General features: G+C 37.4%; 1 protein-coding gene across 2 annotated transcripts in view; it reads right to left on the bottom strand.

Moving 5' to 3' along the window:
- The window catches only part of LOC136858697 (uncharacterized), a 78,167-nt gene that overhangs the window by 30,343 nt on the left and 29,227 nt on the right, over positions 1-18,597 (bottom strand). Inside the window, exons 4-5 of one of the 2 annotated variants that reach the window (XR_010858660.2) lie at positions 5,204-5,333; positions 1,611-1,677 (exon numbers count right to left, since the gene is read on the bottom strand). Coding sequence is in view for 1 of the 2 variants with exons in the window: in XM_067138433.2 (XP_066994534.2) it covers positions 5,204-5,333 (130 nt within the window). In the remaining variant the exon portion in view is untranslated. The remainder of the gene's footprint in view (positions 1-1,610; positions 1,678-5,203; positions 5,334-18,597) is intronic. The other variant, XM_067138433.2, reaches the window with a different exon arrangement.

Genomic DNA, 18,597 nt, shown 5'->3' with positions numbered 1-18,597 from the left:
CGGAACAAGAACGAATTGGACAGGGGTGTTTAAACAAGTTTTTCACAGTATAAATAATTCCTTTAGAAAACACATCTCCAGGTATTCTCAATTAACAAACACGTTTTCTCTACCGGTTACAGGTCGTACACCTAACTTCCCAACTTAATGATCTCGAACAAAATTCGTACAACGAGTAATTGGATAGGGGTAAGTTTTAACCTTTACAGTTTCATTTTAAAATGCAAACAATTTCTTTAGGCAACATACCCTCAAACAATTTTTAATTAATAGTTACATTATCTGCCGGTTACAGGTCGTACTCCAAACTATCCAACTAAATGAAAACTGAATAATTCGACCAACAATCTACATAATCTTCTCAACCGGACAGTAAGAAAGGTCTAGAAAAAGAAGGAACACTACACCATCAAGACAAGTGTGCAAGAGCATTAACGGAAAACTGTCGAACTTAATAATGAACCAGTGCAAGTGACAACGAATGAAATCAAAGATGTTTTAGTTTAGAATAGTTTTTTAATTTGTATAATTTTAATCTTAACTAACAAACACAACCCCCCCACCCTCCCTCACTACTTAAGCGTCCCTTACTAACACATTTTAATTTTAATTTAAATTATGAAATGTTTTATGCTTTTTCACCTAAGTTTTAAGTGAAACAGCTGATGATGATTGCTAAGCAATCGAAACATATACTGTAAGTTGTTAATGACATAAAATTTAGCCGAAGGCTAAATAATAAAAAAGTATTGATCAGGTGGAACCTTTTACTTGATTGTTATCTTAACAATCTTTTTTACGTGAAATTCTAGAGGAGGATGAAAGCACATTTAAAAATCACTTACAACTTACTGCTATCCAATTCGATCAACTTCTACAGATGATTACAGATCACATACAGAAACGCAACACAAATATGAGAGCGGCTTCAACTGCCTGCCTGAAACTCCAGGTTACATTACGGTATTTGGCAACTTGTGACTGCCTCAGATCTTTGAAATCTTTATATCGAGTTCCGAAGACTTAATATCCACATTTGCGTCGGCTGTGTTGGATGCGATCTATGATGCACTGAAGGAATGCATTATAGTGTGTCCTCATGTATCATTTAGTAAGTGTCAAAGAATATAATACATTGTAAAACATTCACTCAGCCTGACAATATTGAATGGAGCGAAAGGAAGGTTCCATCATGACTCACTAGTGATCAAAACTGAACGCATAAATGCAACAACACCAAGCAAAGCAACAGTAAATCTCAATTCACAAACTGGAAAATCTTCATTGTTTGACAAATTTCAGTTTATTCTTGTGCACGGTGACTCCCACTGCACAAGCTCGTACAGTTGGTGGGTTATCAGGGTCCTTGAAACTAACGTCACTACTCACAGAGGTAACGTGTTTTATTAAATTACTATTTACAAGTTCACCCACAATTGAGTTTTACACAAATTTTTTTTTACTCACACACACTCAAACACAATGCCTTCTGCGCATCAAACCCCACATGGCTTCTCCCAATGCATGCTTCAATTATGGTGGAAGTATGACAAAGATACTTCCAAAATTCACAACAACTTTAGCACTCAGCAACATTTTCAAAAACTTACTGTAACTCAAATTTGGAAGAATGGGAAACATTAGAGATGCATCAAGTTCCGATTAGCCACATAATGTCTGTAATGAAGAAAATGCTCAATTGGTTCCTCAAGCATTACTTGCAAATAGCTAAGTCATCAGATATCACAGCAGAACACTCCAATAAATTCATGTATCCACATTATTAAAAAAAACAAAAAACAGGAGAACAATTAGGTCCTCGGCAGTACATGCGTACATATTTCAAAGTTTCCCTTTATACTATTGAAAGTAAGGACCAAGTAAGGACACTATACACCACAACAGATGCATAGTAACACAGGACAATCTGAAATTAAATTATGCCATGATTATGCGCTAAGGAAAGTAATGAAATGACTATCAAACAACTGCTCCATAAATTTACCATTATTAGCAATTGGAAGTAAGATATAAGAGGATATTCAAATGTATTGAAACATGTCTCCCTTTGAGATACTATCACTATCTATTGACCAACTGTGTAAGCATATTTTGGAGCGATTTCATAAAGCACGTTTTGATTTGAAATTTGTATAATGGTTCAGCTGTAAAGTCGTAAAATACAACGTTCCGTTAATTTTATAGACTTATCATTAGAGTAGTCTTCCATAAGTCCAATTCTTCATCCATATTGTGAGAGATAGGCAATGGCATGAAGTCGTTTGGGGGTGAAGTACAAAGGAACTTTGTGTTGCCCAGGGACAGGGAAGTCTTACAGGAACCCTGTAAAATGACGGCTACCACAGTTCTGGTGTAGTTCTCAACGGTAGTGAAGGCAGAACGAGTGGATCTTCATACGATTGAGCTGATGGAAAAAGTATGCCAACTTCTTGGGTAAATTAAAGAGCAGCCATGTCCTCGTGGATAACAGAACCCCTACAAAAACTTTCATAAGCTTGGAAGCAGTAAGGGACAGCCATCCATACATCAAAATAACAGAAACCCAAATTAGAAAGCTGGACTAAGTCTAAAGGTATGACATTTACTTTGAAAAAGGACACACGAATTGGGTTTTAGAATGTTCAGGCCATGTAGCAGACTGGGAGGATTGAAGAAATACCGTAACTAGAGAGATGACACGGTATCACCCAGAAGTTTTGGATCTCAGTAAGATGAGATGGACTGGCTTTGGAGAACTTAAGAGCAGAGATGGAAACATCTTGTTATATTCGGATTGAGATGATAACCACAATGAGGGGGTAGCCTTGCTCTTGAGTAACATGGTAAAAGAGGGCTTGTTAGAGTGGCGTCCCATATATGAACGGATCATTATTGTTGATTTCTGTCCAAAGTAAGAACTATCACTATAGTGCAATGTTATGTGCCCACTGCAATGGCTGCAGAAGAAGACTTAAGACAGTCTTCATGGTATAATACACAAAATTTTACTCAGAATGGAAAGGGGGGGGGGAGCCGAAAATCAAGGCCTGCAACATACCACTAGAAGATGTGGTGTAGGGAAGCAAAATGATAATGGAGAGCGATTTTACTGATTTGTGTGGCATGTTTGAGTTAGCTATAGGAGATACAATCTCTCCTTATGGAGAATGCCGTAAGGTGAGCTGGGTTTTGCCTGATCGTAAGACGGAAAACCAGACTGATCACTTCACTATAAAAAGGAAATGGCAGAGCTCTTTTCTTGATGTGAGAAACAGAAGAGGAGCACATGTTAGTAGTGTCCACCATCTTGTCACAGTGACTGTGGACATTAACCATTTCAATGCTAGGTTTATATATATATATCTATATTACTCGCATACTTTTAGTGATAGATGGACACCCTAGTGCTGAATCGGTCGACCTTGGCAATCTTCGAGATTTGCATTGGCAACCTTTGAAACACAAACTATGAATCGCTTAGGCATCGCTGTGCGACATCTGGCGTACACTTTACGTACTAGTACTGTTGTTGTTTACACAGCAAAGCCAAACTATAGAATTCATGCTAGGAACAAGATTCGCATCGAGAATTGTTATATAATGTTAGGGTGTGTGAAACAGTTGTTAGCTTAAGATAATAAAGGTTTAGAAAATTCGTATCGATCGATCACATTATCGATTCAATTCAGATTTAATTTCCATTCAGCTGGCAGTATTACCGGGAGAGCTCCCCGCTTACTCCTCACACCTGTACACAAACCTATCACTAAAAAGCGTGCGATTAATATATATACTCCCTCTGTGCTGTTTTTTCCCCCAAGAATATACGATTATTGGCAAGTAATTTTACTAGTTATTTAACTGACATTTTAACATAATAAATTGAAATTAAGCATAAATTTATAGTGTTCAAAGTCTAACAATGAACATTACTGTGGTACTGTTCAAAGCATGGTATAACACACAACCCTGCATCATATAGTTGACACATAATGTTTTTTCAGCTTGTAATTCACATTGTAAGTGAAAAAATCACACAAATTTTAATTCACATTCGTATCATTCCACTTTTGAAGTCTACTATTTATAAAAATTGGATGAACTGTTAAGACCTTGTAATAACTTGGTACCAGTGCAGAACCGAACAAAGACAGAATTAAATCTATTTTCAGACAATCACCATATAATATATTGTCTGCAACATCTGAATTGCGTGAACAGAAAGTGTGAAGAATTGAAGTAAACTGACCAGCAATCCAAGAAAATTATGATGACTTATTTATTTCCGTTTCACTGCTGGAGGTAAACTTTTTTCACCTTCGCCTTCCTCACTGATTTCACTATCATTGTCCGCATCTTTACTGTCATTTTTTATCACAACACCTCCAACATCATATTCACCATCACTTTAATTGTCCAGAAATTAATTATCTGAGTCACTATAAACTAAAAACTGTTCAAGTTTATCATTGCCAAGGCATCTCCTCTTTCTTGGCGCAGCCATTTTTGTTGTTGTGGTCGAAAGCACATAAGATATATTTTTCATCATTGCTAGGAAACAAAATCCTATTGTAACTACGAGGGAAAATGAACCATCTCTCCTTTAGAACTTCCCTGAACTTCTAGTGCAACATCTGAACTGATCGGTCCCTGCATGTATTTTTATGAGCTTAGCAAAGTCAGCGCTGCATTAAAACATAAATTTAAGGGTTTAGCATGAGCAGCTCGTCATCGCTCAAGGTATATTTATGGGTTTAGCATTGAATGGGTTAAAATAGCAACAGCAATGTAGGAGCTCAAAGTCCAACACTAACAGGCTAAAGAAACTGCAATTAAAGAAGAGTTTTCGATAAAACTGCATAACTGTTTTGAGGAGCTGACCAAACTTGGAGAAACTGAGGATAATGACCAACTGTGGAACAAGCCTAAGCTAACCTTCAATATAACCTGTGAGACAGTACTTGAGATCAAACAAAGAGGAAGATATGAATGGATATCACAAGATACTTGGGAGACAAGTTGCCAAAGCTAAGAAAAATGTGGCACAAATACGAGAAGCTAAAGAGAGAACACATAAGGACTACACTGCAATCAATTGAACATTAAAACATAGTTTCTGCAGAGACTGGACATGGACAGCCAGGTTGGTCATCAACACTTGTACTCTATAAAAAATTAAATGAATATGTATATTTCTACTCACCAAAGTATATGGTGGAGCATTAGGTTCATCAATAAGAATAAACCTCTCTACATTGATGCTGTTTGGAAGAAATGGCGGTCTGGGGAAGAGTTTCCTCACAACTCGAGCTGGCTCCATACGGTTCAGTCGCCTATACAAATACATGCTCCACATTATATTCCAAATAAATACAGATTGTCAGCAAAAGTATACACAAAATAAAATTATAAGTAGTGGAAAGAAACAAGTGACACATGAAGACGTATAAAAAAGTGTGTAATACTGGGGGATTAGGCACGTTATGTAGTCTCGTTGTAAATGGTAAAGAGCACTGTGTGCACACAAGTAACTGATGTGCTTGTTTACAATATAGTGATTGTGCTACCTACAGTCTGTACTGTACTGAACTATGCCATTTCAGGTGAAGACTGGTTATTACTAAAGTTACCCTTGCAATTCACATTCTGGAAAAAAAAAAAAAAAAAAAAACCCTTATAATTATCAACGAACTATACTTCAGTTCCCCCCCACAAATATGGGACCAAATTGATTACATAAAATGTCTAACTTTTTTGGTAACTACAGTGGAATCTCGATATTTTAAATCACTTCGGGAGCTAAATTTTATTTCGAGTTATAGAGAATAACGTTTTTGAGCATGTATAGCACATAATTGAATCATATGTATCTACGGGCTTATACTGAATATTTTTAACATACATACATACATACATACATTATCATTATACACTGTTATGCCTTACAGCGTTCAGTCTGCAAGCCACTGAGAATTTACTAAACGTCACCACAATCCTCGATTTCCAACTAGTGTTGTGGCCTCATTTAGTTCTATACCTCTTATCTTTAAATCGTTAGAAACAGAGTCTAACCATCGTCGTCTTGGTCTCCCTCTACTTCTCTTACCCTCCATAACAGAGTCCATTATTCTCCTAGGTAACCTATCCTCCTCCATTCGCCTCACATGACCCCACCACCGAAGCCGGTTTATGCGTACAGCTTCATCCATCGAGTTCATTCCTAAATTAGCCTTTATCTCCTCATTCCGAGTTCCCTCCTGCCATTATTCCCACCTGTTTGTACCAGCAATCATTCTTGCTACTTTCATGTCTGTTACTTCTAACTTATGAATAAGATATCCTGAGTCCACCCAGCTTTCGCTCCCGTAAAGCAAAGTTGGTCTGAAAACAGACCGATGTAAAGATAGTTTCGTCTGGGAGCTGACTTCCTTCTTACAGAATACTGCTGATCGCAACTGCGAGCTCACTGCATTAGCTTTACTACACCTTGATTCAATCTCACTTACTATATTACCATCCTGGGAAAACACACAATCTAAATACTTGAAATTATCGACCTGTTCTAGCTTTGTATCACCAATCTGACATTCAATTCTGTTGGATTTCTTACCTACTGACATCAATTTAGTCTTCGAGAGGCTAATTTTCATACCATACTCATTGCACCTATTTTCAAGTTCCAAGATGTTAGACTGCAGGCTTTCGGCACAGTCTGCCATTAAGACCAATTCGTCACCATAGGCCAGGCTGCTTACTACATTTCCACCTAACTGAATCCCTCCCTGCCATTTTATACCTTTCAGCATATGATCCATGTAAACTACAAACAGCAAAGGTGAAATATTACAGCCCTGTCTAACTCCTGTAAGTACCCTGAACCAAGAACTCATTCTACCATCAATTCTCACTGAAGCCCAATTGTCAACATAAATGCCTTTGATTGATTTTAATAATCTACCTTTAATTCCATAGTCCCCCAGTATAGCGAACATCTTTTCCCTCGGTACCCTGTCATATGCTTTCTCTAGATCTACGAAACATAAACATAACTGCCTATTCCTCTCGTAGCATTTTTCAATTACCTGGCGCATACTGAAAATCTGATCCTGACAGCCTCTCTGTGGTCTGAAACCACACTGGTTTTCATCCAACTTCCTCTCAACGACTGATCGCACCCTCCCTTCCAAGATGCCACTGAATACTTTGCCTGATATACTAATCAATGAGATACCTCGATAGTTGTTGCAATCCTTCCTGTTCCCTTGCTTATAGATAGGTGCAATTACTGCTTTTGTCCAATCTGAAGGTACCTTACCAACACTCCACGCTAATTTTACTACTCTATGAAGCCATTTCATCCCTGCCTTCCCACTATACTTCACCATTTCAGGTCTAATTTCATCTATTCCTGCTGCCTTATGACAATGGAGTTTATTTACTATCCTTTCCACTTCCTCAAGCATAATTTCACCAACATCATTTTCCTCCTCCCCATGAGCTTGACTGTTTGCAACACCACAAGGATGATTTCCTTTTACATTGAGAAGATGTTCAAAATATTCCCTCCACCTCTCCAGTGATTCCCTGGGATCTGTTATGAGTTCACTTGAATTACTCAAAACACTGTTCATTTCCTTTTTCCCCTCCCTTCCTAAGATTCTTTATTACTGTCCAGAAAGGTTTCCCTGCTGCTTGACCTAGCCTTTCCAGGTTATTACCAAAATCTTTCACTATTCTATCCTTGCTGTTGACCCTGACCACGATGTCACTCAATGCTTCATAAAACTTGTCAACTTCATCCTCATCTGCACCCTCACATGGTGAATACACGGACATAATTCTTGTCCTAATTCCTCCCTGACATGGCATCACTTTAGTTATAATCCTTATTATAGTAACTTATAGTATCCTTATTATAGTAATCATCGGAAAATAGCCAGCACACAAGAAGAAAAAAAAAATGGAGAGCAACTAGTAGACCTGTGTAGAAACCATAATTTAATCTCAAAATCTACATGTCTTAAGAGAAAACCTCAGAAACTCAAAACATGGAAACACCCTGACTACACTAATGGAGAATGGCAACTGGATCACATCTGCATGGACAAATACCTCCACAAAGAGATCTATAACGTCAGAGTCCTCTGAGGAATAGACACAGGTTCAGATCACCACGTAGTTAAAATAAAAATTAAGCTCACTCCCGAGAGGAGACTACAAAAGCAAGCCCCTAAAACTAAAAGAAAAATAGATCCTACCCAGCTAATCAACAATGAAAATTATCAAAAAGCAACTGGAAAAATAAAAATCACAGATAAACTTGAAGACTTAGTACACAACCTTAAACAAATTGGAGAAGACCTGACTCCAATTAAACCATGTAAAAAACACCAATGGTGGAACAGTGAATGTGATGAAACAGTGGAGAAAAGACATCAGGCATGGCTATTACATCAGTCCCAAAAATCAGAAATATCCTATCAAAATCTAGTAAAACAGAGAAAAGGAACTACCCAAATCTTAAGAAGAATAAAAAGACAGCATCATAAGGACACACTGCAATTAATTAAAGAAGTATTCAATAAAACTCAATCAAGGGACTACTACAAAACCTTCAGAAAACAGCTCCAAAAATATGAACCCCCAACCCTACTGATGAAGGATGAAATGGTAAGCTGGCTCATAACAATAAAGACAACGCAGAAATTCTGGCTAAATATTTCAACAAGCTTCTAAATTGTGAGGAACCTACAGAACTCCTTCATTTGGACACCAACACCCCAATAAAAACACCACCAGAAAACATCAATCCCCCTACAATAAAGAAAGTTTACCAAGCACTGAATAAATTTAAAAACTACAAAGCGCCAGGAGAAGATCAGACCTTTGCAGAAATCTGGAAATATGCAGGAAGATCAGTAAAAGTTGCCCTCCATCAACAACTTGTCTCTATCTGGATTAAAGAAGAACTGCCAGAACACTGGACAACAGCCCTCATTCACCCACTGTACAAAAAAGGAGACAAAACCGACCCTAATAACTACAGGGGAATCTCACTCCTAGACATAACATACAAAATATTTTCAATAATCATCCTTAATAGGATAAGTTTACAACTTGAGAAAGAAATAGGAGAATATCAAGGAGGTTTTAGACCCTGGAGGAGCTGTCCTGATCAGATCATGAGTCTTAAGTTGATAATGGACTATAACAAGAGAAGAAACAGAGATAGGGTGATAACATTTGTAGATTTCAAGAAAGCTTACGAGTGCATCCATAGAGAATCTATGTTTAAAATTTTAAGACACCTTGGACTACACCCCAAATTAATAAACATGATAAAATTGACTCTCACTAACACCAAATTAAAAGCAAAGTTTAGGGGTGAAACATCAGAGTCATTTGAAACTAAAACTGGACTACAGTAGGGAGATCGGCTCTTACCACTATTATTTAATGGTGCCCTAGAAATGGTAATGAGGGAATGGTTTAGGAAATGTCCCCCAAAAATAAAGATTGGCCGAAAAATCAAAATAAATTGCCTGGGTTTTGCCGATGATTTAGCATTACTATGGCTCATTCCACATTAACCCCTTAACTGGGTACTAAATTCTCCACATGCGTAACCTGCCCCGAGTACTTTTTCCCCTCTTCGTGATATTTAAATATTTCCTTCATTAAGATGTACGCAATTACTTTAATCTAATACCCCTCGGCACTTATGCCCTTGAAATAGCTTTGGCCTGCGCAGTGGCCTCTGCTCAACCCGAAGGCCTGCAGATTACGAGGGGCCATGTGGTCAGCACGACGCATCCTCTCGGTCGTTATTCTGGGCTTTCGAGACCTGGGCCGCCATCTCACTGTCAGATAGCTCCTCAATTCTAATCACGTAGGCTGATTGGCCCCCGAACCAGCCTTCAGGTCGAGAGAAATATCCCTGACCTGGCCGGGAATCGAACCCAGGGCCTCCAGGTGAGAGCCAGGCACGCTACCCCTATATCACGGAGCCGGCAGTTTAATCTAATACGATAGTAATTATTATTCTTCAATAACGTGATACCAACCTTATGAAACTGTCGAAATACCTGCACAATCAAGCTGATCTACTTTGTGTTTGGAAGCCATGCTTCGCGACATAAATGGCTGCGCTGGAACTTCGTGCAAGGCGCCAAAACAAATACATTTCAGGAAACTGTGACAGCTCTAAAAAACAATACACAGCGTGATCTCGTGGGAAACATATAAACTAATGCGACAGATTCCATGGCAACGCCATATGCCTTCACCCTCAAGATAAATACGCGATAAAGGTAGTCTGTTCAGCTAATAACTGGAATATATCATCACCTACGAATGCGCTGAAGTATTCTGCGATATTGTGCACGTCACTAAAATCAATATTTATCTTATAGACACTTGTAAAAGCAAACCTTGTTCTTGTGGCACCATTCGCAACAAAGTGAGCCGGCTGAGTTACATTTTGAACGTCGTCCGCGTCATTTGGTTCGTCTGGAACAACTTCACTTTCACTCTCAGGATCACTTTCACTGTCCTCTTCATCAGTATGAATCCACTCATGATCATCAGATAAAGAAGATGCCTCATCATCAATCACCATTTCTAAAACTGTCGAGATACACGCTCAATCAAGCCGATCTACTTTTCGTTTGGAAGCCATGCTTCGCGACATAAATGGCTGCGCGGGAACTTCGTGCAAGGCGCCAAAACAAATACATTTTATGAAGCTGTGACAGCTCTAAAAAACAATACACATGATCTTGTGGAAAACATATCAACTAATGCGATAGATTCCATGGCAACGCCATATGCCTTCACACTCAAGATAAATGCGCAATAAATTTTACGATCGACTAATGCCGTCATACCCACTGTAGAAGCCCAGCGCGAAAACGTCTAAAGACGTCATACCCAGTTAAGGGGTTAAGAAAACAGTATTGGTCTTATGGACCTACAAGAAATGAACACACCCCTTCTGAGACACCCTTCCTCGTGATTAAGGGATATTATACTGTACTTTGTAATGTATTATGAAAGACAAAATAAAAGGATGAGGCATTTTTGCCTGTGAGTTATTAAAATAACTACATAACATTTCATTTTTCGTAAATATATTCCTAGGGAGGAAGCACAATGGCAGGAACAGCCATCGCTTTGTTGCCTTTCTTCATTTTCTTTCTAAGTTGCTCTGGTACAAGCATCGTGTAGTCCCTCAATCTGTGAACCGCCGGCAGCTCAGTTCTATAGTGAAGTCGTCTACAGTATTTATTTGTTACGTGTGTGTTTTAGGCTTTAAATCAGTGAGTATTTGCATTGAGTGTATAGTATTTGTGCGTGTTCTATTGTTTTCGTACTGTACAGAAGTTGTTTCTGAAGATTTTGGTGTTGTGGTGTGCAGCGATATGTCATGGCATAACTTGTACTGATAAAAAAAAATTGCCGTGTGTTTTATTTGTGCTTGGTTTTGTTATTTAGTTGTTCTTTCTTAAGCGCATACTAATCTTACCACTTTCTTTTTACGACCACATTTAATTTTTACTTTTTTTTTTTTTTGTGAGCGATACGACAGCACAATAGTACCACGCGTTGCCTGGGGAATTTATTAAATGCATCCATCACCCATCGATCCCAAAAAAATATTATTTGTCCCTTTTTTCCTAATTTGCCTTACACTTCAATGCTGAGGTCTTTTATCTGCCACAGTTTGCCTCTGATACCTTGCAAACAAAAAATAGTCCCTGTAAACACACTCCCCGTCCCCTTCAGTTCATAAAAATAATTTGCAGCTAAGTGTATTCCCCTTTTTACCTAGAACTTGCAATACTGAATTTCACAAATTTATGTGCCACAGTTTTCCCGTGATGGTGTTGAGCAAAGCCATTCGGTATGACTGTTTTTTTAATGTGGAATGAACTATAGCAGTGGACATAAAAGAAGCAAAAACCCAGATATCAGAACTTCAAAACATTGCAAATAAAATTGGCCTCAAAATATCATTTGAAAAAACAGAAATTATGCCCCAAAAACCAACACAACTAAAAGAAGTTACCATAAATGGTAATAAAATCAAAATAGAAACTCAACTTAAATATCTTGGAGAAGTAATCCTAAATGAAAAAATCTCAATCCAAATAGATTAGCTAAAGCACAAAAATTAACATGGGATATCTACAAAAAGAAATGTTTATCAATAAATGCAAAAATAAAACACTACAACACAGTTATAAAACCAAAAGCAACATATGCAGCAGAAACACTTTTTCACCTGAATAAGCAAAGACTGACAGACTTTAGAAAATTGAAAGGAGGATTGGAAGAACCTGCATCAACAAAAAATACCAGAAAGATGGACAGTGGCAGATAATACCTAATAAAGTCGTGTACAAAGAGCTAGAACCCATTACAGATACTATGCGTAAGATGAGACTGGGATTCTTTGGACATATCATGAAGATGCAGGATTTGAGACTTCTGAAACAACTAGTACAACACAATCTCGTCTCAAAAATACCACAACAGGATGTAAATGGATCAGAAAAGTAAGAGAGGATCTGAAGGAAATAGGCCTTACAACAGAAGACACCACAAATAAGATAAAATTGAATATAAACCTCCGCTTTACCTTTATACGAAACAAACCAACAACATGCATATTTTCAACTGAGGAAAGGGCACGAAGATTGGAGCATCTGAAGAAGTACTGGGAGGACTGCAAAGCCTGAACAATCCCTTCAAAGAGACCTGAATGATGGACTGACTACAGTGATCCTATGCGGTCATAAAATAAGAAGAAGAAACATAGTAAGCATCATCAGCCAGAAAAACATAACCCCAAAGTTATGTCAGGGCCCTTTCATAAAGTAGAATTGTTCACTAAGGTCCAATAGTTCACATTGGTAAAATCTGAATCAACCATAATAATAATAATTTTGTGTGGCTATTTCTAGCCGAGTGCAGCCCTTGTAAGGCAGACCCTCCGATGAGGGTGGGCGGCATCTGCCATTTGTAGGTAACTGCGTGTTATTGTGGTAGAGGATAGTATTATGTGTGGTGTGTGAGTTGCAGGGATGTTGGGGACAGCACAAATACCCAGCCCCCAGGCCAATGGAATTAACCAATTAAGGTTAAAATCCCCGACCCAGCCGGGAATCGAACCCGGGACCCTCTGAACCGAAGGCCAGTACGCTGACCATTCAGCCAACGAGTCGGACTGAATCAACCATAAAAACTAGTCAAATAATTGCATTAAGTTAAATTATTATAAGTGAATGAATGATTAGAATTGCTTATCTATATATATAAAATAACTTGTCCTGACTGACTGACTGACTGATTCATCATCGCCGAGCCAAAACTACTGGACATAAAGAAATGAAATTTTGGGCATAGATTCATATTAAGATGTAGGTGCTCACTAAGATACGATTTTTGGATATTCCTTTGCTAAGGGGGTGAAAAGGGGGTTGAAATTTTAAAATGAGTGTATCTATATCTCAAAACTTTGAAAGTTTACAGATGTAAAAATTGGTAATTAGAATCTCCTTTAAAAATAAGGAAACACGTATTTTTTTGCTTTCAGAAAATCCCAATAGGAGGGGTGAAAAACGGTGAAAAAGGAGTTGAATGCCTTTAATCAGAATACCGGTACTTATATCTCAGAAACTGAAGATATTACAGACCTGAAAATTGGTACTTTTGATCTTTTAAAAAGAAAGAAACACATATATTTTTTGTTTTTGGAAAATCCAATTAATGGGAGGGTGAAAAGGGGGGTGATTTTTTAAAAACAGTGCATCTATATCTCAAAACTTTTAAAGTTTGCAGATGTAAAAATAGATATTTAGAATCTTCATTAAAAATAAACACGTATTTTTTTGTTTTCGGAAAATTCCAATAGGAGGGGTGAAAAGGGGGTGAAAAAGTGATTGAATGCCTTTGATGAGGATACTTATATCTCAGAAACTGAAGATATTACAGACCTGAAAATTGGTACTTTTGATCTCTTTTAAAAATAAAGAAACACGTATTTTTTGTTTTTGGAAAATCCAATTAATGGGGGTGAAAAGGGGGGTGAATTTTGAAAATGGGTGCATCTATATCTCATAACTTTTAAAGTTTACAGATGTAAAAAATGGTATTTAGAATCTTCATTAATAATAAAGAAACATGTATTTTTTGTTTTTGGAAAATCCCAATAGGAGGGGTGAAAAGGGGTGAAAATGGGTTGAATGATTTTAATGAGGCTACTTATATTTCAGAACCTGAAAATTGGTGTTTGGGATCTCCTTTAAAAATAAAGAAACACGTATTTTTTGTTTTTGGAAAATCCAATTAATGGGGGTGGGGGGGTGGGGGGTGAAAAAGGGATGAAATTTTAAAATGAGTGTATCTATATCTCAAAATTTTAAAGTTTATAGATGTAAAAATTGGTATTTAGATTCTCCTTTAAAATAAAGAAACACTTATTTTTTTCCGGAAAATTCAAATAGGAAGGGTGGAAAAGGGTGAAATTGGGTTGAATGATTTTAATGAGGCTACTTATATTTCAGAACCTGAAAATTGGTGTTTGGGATCTCCTTTAAAAATATAGAAACACGTATTTTTTGTTTTTGGAAAATCCAATTAATGGCGGTTAAACCGGAGTGACAAATTGAGGTGAATTTTTTGAAAGACTATATCTACAGAATATATGAGAAGGGTAAAATGTTACAGACGTATAAAGTGGGTATTAATGTAAAGAAACATAGGTGATTTGTTTTTGGAAACTCCCCTTAAGGGGAAATAAAAAGGGGTGAAATTTTAAAATGAGAATTTCTACAGTATATATCAAAAAACTTAACATGTTACACAAGTGAAAATGGTATTTTTATCTCTATTAAAAACAAAGAAACGTGTATTTTTAGTTTTCGGAAATTCCACTTGGGTGGAAGGGAGGGGTTGTATAAAAGCGACTGAAAATGGTGTCGATTTCTTTTAATTAGGCTACTGATATCTCAAAAATGAAGATGTTACAGATGTGAAATTTGATATTTGGGATCTGCTTTAAAAGTAAAGAAACACGTATTTTCGGAAAATCCAATGAAGTGGGGGAAGGGTTGTGAAAGAATTGAAAAATTAATTGACTTAATTGTATGAGAATACATACATCTAATAAAAACTAAAGTTGTTACAGACGTCAAAATTGGTATTTGGCTCTCTTTTAAAAACAAAGAAAAACGCGTTTTGAAGGGGAAACCATCTTGGGCGGCGGGAGTGAAAATTCCTTTCATGAGGACACACAAATCAAAAACTGAAGAAGTTAAGAGTCGTGATAATTGGTATTTAGAAGATCATTTACTATTAAAGAAACAAGTATTTTTTGCCGGAAAATTCACCTGCGGGTGGGGGGGGTGAGAGGAAGTGGAAAAAGGTGAATGATTTTTATGGGGATACTTATATCTCAAAACTGAAGGTAATAGACGTGAACATTGGTGTTTGGATTCTCCTTTAAACATAAAGAAACACGCCTTCTTTTAATTTATCTTTGGTGGGGGGCGGTAAATAAATTTAACGGCGGTGGTGTGTAAAAGGAGGTGAGACCAATTGATTTTACTGTTCATAATGTACTTATAAGGAGCCTCCGTTGCTCATTCGGCTGCGCGCCGACCTCTCACGGCTGGGTTCCGTGGTTCAAATCCCGATCACTCCATGTGATATTCGTGCTGGACAAATCGGAGGCGGGACAGGTTTTCTCCGGATACTCCGGTTTTCCCTGTCATCATTCATTCCAGCAACATTGTCCAATATTTAATTTCAATTGTCATTCATCGCTCATTGCCCCAGAGGAGTGCTTCGCAGCCGGCACAATTCCTATTGTCCCCGCTAGATGGGGCTTTATTCATTCCATTTCTGACCCTGTCGAATGACTGGAAACAGGCTGTAGATTTTCGATGTACTTATTCTGATCATAAACCAATAATTTTTAATCTTTCCTGGGTTCGATTTCAACAGCCATCTTTTTCTTCGGAGAACATTCTTAGATTACAGTAGACTCTCCTGGCATATAAATAAAAATTTAAACACATTTGAAATAAACGATGGGAATGAGATTGACCGTCAAATTATTCACCTCTATAATAAGGTCAATAATGCACGGAAGTATGTCATTCGTATCGCCAGAAATCCCGCACACTTGCCTACGCGCGACAATGGTGCTGGTCACATTGTCAACAATGAAAATGGTAGCAGATGTAATTTACTGCCAAGTAGCGGTCTTGCATCTTTCTGTGGGGTCCAGAACATCTAATAATAATAATAATAATAATAATAATAATAATAATAATAATAATAATAATAATAATAATAATAATAATAATAATAATAATAATGTTCTGGACCGTCGTCAAATTGTGCGAACCGCTCTGGAAACGGGTCCTGGCCTGGTAATGACTACGAATACAGTCAAGCCGCGTGTTCAGTACCGCCAAGGCACCCAAGACGACACCACGCCGGATCTCCTTCAGGATTTGATCCATACTAAAAATGCTTATAGGAAAATATGGCAAAGATTTATGGACCGAACTGACCGCGTGGAATACCTGGACCTACCTCGGGAAGTACGAAATCGATTGCTGGAAAGAAAGATTGAAAAATGTGAGGAACTTTGCCGTAATCTCTCAGAAAACGAGTCAGATCGCGAATTTTGGCGGATTCTCTCAGAAAACGAGTCAGATCGCGAATTTCGGAGGATTATATATAAAACGTTAAGCACTTAATTATAAATTTCAGTATAATACCGTAGCGAAGCACGGGTATCTTGCTAGTGCTATATAAAAGGAGAATAATATGAAATATGATGTCAAAATTATAATTTGACCATGTGTGTAGCAATCAAAGTCATTACAATCTCAATAATACAGTACAACTAATTCATAGCTGTGTTCTTCAATCCTTCTAAAAACATCAGATTAAATGAAGTATAGATAAATAAAATCACTGGTTAAAATCTCATTCCAAATGGTCAAAAAACGAGAGTGAGGTAAAAGGAATTCACAGAATAGTTGGTTGAAAAACGAAAGTTCGTAAAGTTGAGTTGAATTCTGCTTGAAAGGGTGTGAATGTGTGGAAATTTGTCCAACATTCTTCCAGGTGGTGAGCTAAAGCCATAAACTGTCGTACTTGAATTCCATATAGCGAAACATGCCCCAATTTTTAACATCTGTATAATGTTTGTATCCTAAATATAAGGATTGTATAGTATTGGATATGTAGTATAATTCATTTGTTTGTAAACTTTGATATTCTGGTCTCCAATATGGTTTATAATGAGATTTATAACTTGTAATTAATTCACACCCCATAAACAGGGAGGCTTCGCTGATTTTCCAATCATTAGAAGTTTTAGTTTTTCGGTTCCCGGCATATTAGCTCCCAGCATCACTGTAAACTTTTCGTTACTTGTTAACTGTTCCTCACAAACCACAAATGCTGTATGTACAGTTAATGTTGCACAAAATTCGAGTTACAGAGGATTTTTTGCTTCAAGGGAGAGAATGTTTGCTTCGAGTAATAGAGAAATAAATATAGTGAAGAATAGGACAAACGGCTGGGAAATTTAAGTTACTTTGAGATATTGAAAATTCGAGTAATGGAGGTTCGAGATATTGAGGTTCGACTGTATCATCACAATTCTTGGCATCTTCCAACAACAATTTCAAGTTTTGTTGAGAAGCATCTGTTTGGGATACAAAAGAGCATAGTTACTGATATCATCTGATAAAACATAATCATCACAAAAATCCATGAGAGACAAAAGCTGACTCCCTTCTCTAACTCCAGAATTTCTACATGTAGAAGATTTAGCTTGTAAAAACTTAATTCGGTAGTCAGTCACAGTTAACATGTTTTTACATGCTGAAATTGCCGTTTACTCTAATTTGAGTGATCAAGTTTATGGAAACATGTCATTGCGTCCTTATCGGTATATTTTTCAATTAGTTCAAGTTACTGTCTTGAAAATATTTCATACACGCTGTTGATCTGTTCGTCAAAATCAGTCCGTGCATGGAACCGAACAAATCTATTTACTAAGAAGATCAGGATCTTCAAGCAATCAGAAACAACTTACATATCATTCAAACGAATAATTTTTTTAACATATCCTGGAACTTGAACGAGGTGCGGTGTTGCCGCATTTAACACAACCCAGCCATGACTAAAGACAGCTGCGGTATCAAACATATGAATTGGTCAGCTAATTCACCGAATATGAACTGCATTGAGCAAGTATGGGGTAAGTTAAAAACAGCTGTTTTTAATCATCCACAACCTCCACAGACACTCCCACACCCCTTTAGCATCAGTCAGATGGAACAGGACCTTCTTCCTCAAGATGACGTCAATGTACTGATCACAAGCACACCACAGCATGCCAGAGACCTGAACAGTGCCAGAGGATGCAATACACGGTACTCAGGCAGAGTGAAGGAGGGGCAACCTAAACCAACAGACCCCACAAATTGTAACCTTTTCATTGCATTAAAAATTGGAAGAAATCATTTGAGTTCGTAAAAGTTTACAATTCCAGGTTGTGTGTCTCTG

The sequence above is a fragment of the Anabrus simplex genome, chromosome 1, assembly GCF_040414725.1.
Source record: "Anabrus simplex isolate iqAnaSimp1 chromosome 1, ASM4041472v1, whole genome shotgun sequence".
NCBI classification, from domain to species: Eukaryota; Metazoa; Arthropoda; class Insecta; order Orthoptera; family Tettigoniidae; genus Anabrus; species Anabrus simplex.
The sequence above is the reverse complement of the archived record's forward strand: the minus strand, read 5'-3'. Positions and strand labels throughout refer to the sequence as shown.